At 39.5% G+C, this 5,810-nt stretch overlaps 1 protein-coding gene across 1 annotated transcript in view; it reads left to right on the forward strand.

The window, feature by feature from the left end:
- Positions 1–5,810, forward strand: part of FBN1 (fibrillin 1) — a 357,319-nt gene that overhangs the window by 182,723 nt on the left and 168,786 nt on the right. The window contains exon 7 of the mRNA XM_007935310.1: positions 2,220–2,417. Coding sequence (XP_007933501.1) covers positions 2,220–2,417 — 198 coding nt within the window. The remainder of the gene's footprint in view (positions 1–2,219; positions 2,418–5,810) is intronic.

Raw genomic sequence — 5,810 nt, forward strand, 5'->3', positions numbered from 1 at the left:
ATGGGGTCGCTATGAGTCGGAAACGACTCGACGGCACTTAACAAACAACAACAACAGGGCTGCTGTAGCAAAAATACCACAGTTGGAATGGCTTTAACAAACAGGAGTTTGTTCTCTTACAATTCTGGAGGCTGGAGTCCAAGTTCAAAGTGTCAGGCTCTAGGGCCTGGGTGACAGCCCCTCAGTCTTGGGCTTCAGCTCTGCCTCCTGCTCCCGGCCCACTGAAGTTGGAGGCTTTTCTTCCCTCAGGCAGCTCCTGGCTGCTGAGACTGGCAAACCCAAGGTTGACAAGTAAAAATGCACAAACCTGATATTACCAAACAACACGGCAGGCTAATAATTCAAGTCCAGAAAAAGTCCCAAGGTCGGCAGAGCATGGCAGTCTGCTGAACAATGACGTGGCTACATGCAGGGTTCAAGTGTGCGGTAAACCAGAGACCTTCCTCAAAGTTGCTTCTTACACACTGGAAGCAGACCATATCCTTAAAACAGTACTCAGCTGCTCCAGTAGATTCCACCATAGAGTTAATTACCAATCCTACCATAGGAACAACTTCATCCAGCTTCCCAACCACTCAACCAGGCCCAGCCAGGTTGACACACAACCTTAACTATCACAGACTAGCATGCCAACATGAATCTGATTGAAACATTTACGTCTGTCTCAGTAAACTAAGAGGAAAAAACAAACCTAAATTTCCGTCCTTATTACCTTCGTTTCCTGTAAAGTTTTCTTGATTTTTTAAAAAATAAAAGATGATATTGCTGTAATCATTCTACTCTCAGATGTAACACATGCATAGTCATACAGTCTTGGTGGCTGCTGCACGACATTAAGCATTTCTCATCCTACCAAAAAAAATTAATCAGTAATACTCAATTGAACATTGTGTGTTACAGTGAAGAAGTGGAAGCAATTCAAGTGACCCACAGTAAGAAAATTATTGACTGAATTATGGTTATGATATTACTTGATGGGAAATTATGCTGCAATTAAAATAATATTTTAGGATCATATTTAATGACATGGGAAAATGCTTTTGACATTGTTAAGTGAGAAAACAGCACAATTCAAAATCGTGTAATAATATACTCTGTCTCTTTCTCTTTTTAAAATTGTGATTTAGGTCAAAATTTACAAAGCAAATTAATTTTCCATCCAACAGTTCATACACATTTTGTTTCATGACATTGCAAAACAAAAACAAAAACCAAACTCACTGCCATTGAGTCGGATCTGACTCATAGTAACCCCTCCTTGGGTTTCTGAGGCAGTATCGCTACAGAAGTAGACTGCCCAATCTTCCTTCCAAGGAGTGGCTGGTGGGTTTGAACCGCCAGCCTTCTGGTTAGTAGTCAACTGCCTTAGGCACTACCCCACTCTCTACTTTTGTAATAAGAAATAAAACACATAGATACACCACACACACACATATCTACATATATATTTTTTATGTAAGGTAATATACCAACCAATATGTTATCAAGTGTTTCTTTAGGTGATTTGCTTATATGTAATTTGAGGTAGTACTTTTGCCCAGGGATAACAATGATTTCAGACCAATGTCCTCACTCTTTATATTAAATATAAATTTCTTTTGTGTGGGAGCAGTGTGTTTCATGTGTGTGTGTGGTGTGTGTGTACTTTTTTTTTTTTAAAGTAAGGTGTACTCAGTCAAAACAAACTGGTAACATACTCTTTTGTCTGAGGAACTTTCAGGAAGAAGATGCTATGACTTAGCACACTGCAAGTTTTTAAATTCATTTCTTTCTCTAACCTAAATTACAATAGACTGTAAGCTCCGTGAGGGCAGGGATTTGGTCTTTTTAGTATCTGAGGCATCTGCATTAGGCATACAGGCTGATTCATATTAAGCACCCAATGCATTTTTTTTGAGGGAATGAAAGAAGAGTAAAATAGGGATATATTTGTGTAGCACTGGACAGTTGTAAAGAGCTTTTCATTGACTCATCTGATCCTCACAGAAGTATCTTCACAGTGGATAGGAACTGGTATTTTTAACTCCTATTTTGTAGGTGAGGAAAATGGGGTTCAGAGGTAGAATATTCAGGGCTTCACCCTGTGTAAGTCATGTGTGATTCTATCCCTGAAGTCCATTGCCCAGTTTGGAGTCAGGTAAGATGGGGCACAGCTGTTTCTCTGCATGACACTTCTTGCTTTCCTGAACTTTCATGGAATCTCCGTTCTTTATTTTCAGATTATAGGACAGGCCCATGTTTTACTGTGATCAGCAACCAGATGTGCCAGGGACAGCTCAGTGGGATTGTCTGCACAAAAACGCTCTGCTGTGCCACCGTCGGCCGAGCCTGGGGCCACCCCTGTGAGATGTGCCCTGCTCAGCCTCACCCCTGCCGCCGTGGCTTCATCCCTAATATCCGCACGGGAGCTTGTCAAGGTAAGCACTGAGCTGACGGAATTATTAATGGATTAATCTTATTTGCACTGGAGACTGATTCTCCAGTGAAGTTGGAGAGATTTGGAAAAGCAGTCAGTGTCAGAGACATAATTTCTTGATTTTGCTGACTGCGTGATATCCAACTAAAGGCATTAGGAACCTGGCTCACTAGAGAGCAGCCGAAGTCTTACTGGATTTTTCCTTGCCAGCGGTTCCTCCTCTGACCCCAGAGGTACTTTCATAAGCCTCTGACTCCAGTGTGGTGTAATTCTGGTTACAGCAATGCCATGTACTACAGCAATGCTGTGTATAAATACAAAGCAAGAGTTGTGACCAAGGTAGCTTATACTTTCCTTATTATTACTTTTTTTCCCTCCTCAGTTGTCACTGTTGGAGTTCCCCCAGTTCTTGGGTTGTACTTAGATGACCTGAAGAAAATTATTCCTTTCTCCATTTTACATGCTACATTATGTGTTTTTTTTTGTTGTTGTTGTTGTTGTTTGTTTTTTACAAGTTAGAAATAAATTAGGATTTGTTTCACAGTTTTAAATATCCCCAGATGTCGCCTGCTTACTTCTCCTCGCCTCCCATAGAAATCCTTACTCTGTTTTTGGCTTTTACTCCTGCTCTTCCAGCTGTACAAATTCTTTTATTGTCTGGATGTCTGGCAGGAAACAGAAGGAAGTGAACAGAGGCAGCTCTGCACTAAACTGATGGACTTGGAAACTCCCAAGCTGTATCTGTTTCTTTAGAGATCTTGGGTGCTTTTTAAGAAAGTTGCATTGTTTTCAGAAAATTCAAGCTATGCTTTTTCTGAGGTAATAGACAGTAGTTTGGTTTTCTTTTATATGTTAATTCTAAGGATAACATGCAGTAAAACAGAACTTGTGCTTAATCACACAGTGCTGTGGGTCTCTGCTAGATCACACGTCAATGAATACCACTTCTGATAAACACTGTTGGTTCTGGCCCCTGGCTACTACATATAACATATAAGTTCTTTGTATGTTCTTGAATGTAGCCTTCTGAATGTCAGGAACAGAGAGAAGTCATTTTGAAATCTAGAATTTATAAAAGGGTGGACTATAGGATTTTGTAAAATTATGAGTTAAGTTTAGTTCCTCTTTTCCTCAGTGCTTTCTTATTTTTCTTCTTCTTAGAAGGTCCCAGTGAGTTTTGAAGAATTTCTTGGTCTTGATGCTCTTACCTTGGCTATTCCCCATTAACTCATTGACAGTGACCAGAAAACTAGACTTTCAATGTCCATCTGCCCATCAGTGAGCCATTGTCAGAGGTTAAGGTGCTAACAGAATTTTAGAAAGAGAATGAGAGAATGAATAAGGAGAGGGGAGAGCTGCTTCTATTTAGCTTTGCTACTTACTTCATACGAACTGGCTATCTCTGGCATTTGCTTCCTGACTCGCCTATTCAACACCCAAGAAAAAAAAAAGTTGTATGAAATTAAGTGACAACAACAACATACATTCAGAATGGCAATTATATAACCATTTTTAAAATGAAAAATCTTCATGTTTGGTTGTTTTTTCTTCTGGAAAGATTCTACTATCAGGTTAGGGCTCCCTCTTCTTGCTGGTGTCCCTCGTCCTCATGCCAGGGGTGGGCATGTGGGTTTATAAAGGAGCTTCCAGTGCTGGAATATAGGATCAGCAGAGAATCGCTTTCATATGTGAGAGTCAATTTCCTATTGACCAAAAAGCATCAATGAGACTTAGTTTTGCTTATATGTTAATAGTTAACAGTAAAGTAAAATGTTAATTTCAAATAACATTTTAATAAATATATTCAGTGTATCAAGGGAATGGAAAATTCTGGTCCAAGACAAAATTGAAATCAGCTATAAAGCATAATTTAATTATATTTTACATGTAGAGTCATTCATTTGTGGGTCTGGACATTCCATTTAAAACATTAAGTGACACTTCCATGCCAAAATAAATTTTAGTACCTGTTTTCCTGCATGCAGACTTTCCTTAACAATTCAGGCTCTTAGAGATCCTACAAGTGGCAATCACTTCCTTGCTTCACACAGTGAAGACTAAAACTCAGTAGTACACTAGGCTCTCAAGTTTCTAAAAGAATATCCAAAGTAGAGAAAAGTTAGACTTGTCTTTCTGGAGGGTCTTTACTAAACCAGATTTCTGTGTGCTTTTAATGAAGAAGTGGAGAGACTATACATGTACTTTTCTAGCCCTTCTAGCTGAATGTGATGAAGCTAGAGTGCTTTAATTTTGTTCTGGAGGGTAAATATTTAAGGTTGCACCAAGGACTGCAGGCCATCCTTAGTTGCTGGGGATACAGCAGTAAATAAAACAGGCAGCATCCCTGCTCTCTGAAAGCTTATGTTGAAGACAATTAATACATAAAACAGACAGACAAGTATATAATGGGCCAGTTGGTGATTGTAGTTGTTGTTAGGTGCTGTTGAATTGATTTCAACTCATAGTAACCACAGGTGACAGAGTAGAACTGCCCCATAGGGTTTTCTAGGATGTAATCTTTAAGGGAGTGGATTGTCAGGTCTTTGTCCCATGGAGTGAACTGCCAACCTTTTGGTTACCAGCTGAGCACTTAATCATTGTACCACCAGCATTCCTTTTGGTTATTTGTCCTATGGGGGCAAAAAAGAAAACAAGAAGGGTGGTGAGTGCCAGGGAGCTGGGTGGTGCTGTCAGGCTGGGTGGGGAAGGGCCTACTGCTTAAATGTCCTTGCAGAAGAAATCTGAAGGATAGGGCAGAATGAGCCATCCATGTAACTATATGGAAGAAGAATATTCCAAGCAGAGGAAGAAACCACTACAAAGGTCCTAAGTCCGATGCATACTGGACATATTTGAGGGATGGCAAGGAAGCTAGTTGGCTAGAGCAGAGTGAGAGAGGGAGGATGTTAGGAGATGAGGTCAGAGAGTAGATGGATCATGTAGAACCTCCTAGGACTTACAAGTCCTAGGAGTTTTGAGCTAGGAGGGACATAATCCGACTTCCATTTGAAAAGATTCCCTTGTTGGCTGCTCTGCCAAGTAAAGTAAGTCTGCTGCTGAGATTGCACATGGGGATAGCTCTTACTTCTTGGCCTAATTTTCTGTCTTGCTTAATTTTTACTGCTCAAGGCAATTCTATAGAATGTAAGATAGACATTTTTCATTTTATTTGTTCAAGAAGATTAACTGACTCATAGAGTCTGAGTGATCTTCTTTAAGTAAATTTTGTTTTTCTTGAGCCATTCCATACAACTCTTTTTTTTTTTTAGCATTTTAGTCTTTTATTTAGCATTTATTCTTTTTTTTTTATTATTATTAGGATTTGGGTGAAGATTTACAGAGTAAATTCACTTTTCATACAGCTGTTCACATATACTTTGTCTCATGTCATTGA

This window comes from Orycteropus afer, unplaced genomic scaffold, assembly GCF_000298275.1.
Source record: "Orycteropus afer afer isolate SDZICR_OR568_19922 unplaced genomic scaffold, OryAfe1.0 scaffold00026, whole genome shotgun sequence".
NCBI classification, from domain to species: Eukaryota; Metazoa; Chordata; class Mammalia; order Tubulidentata; family Orycteropodidae; genus Orycteropus; species Orycteropus afer.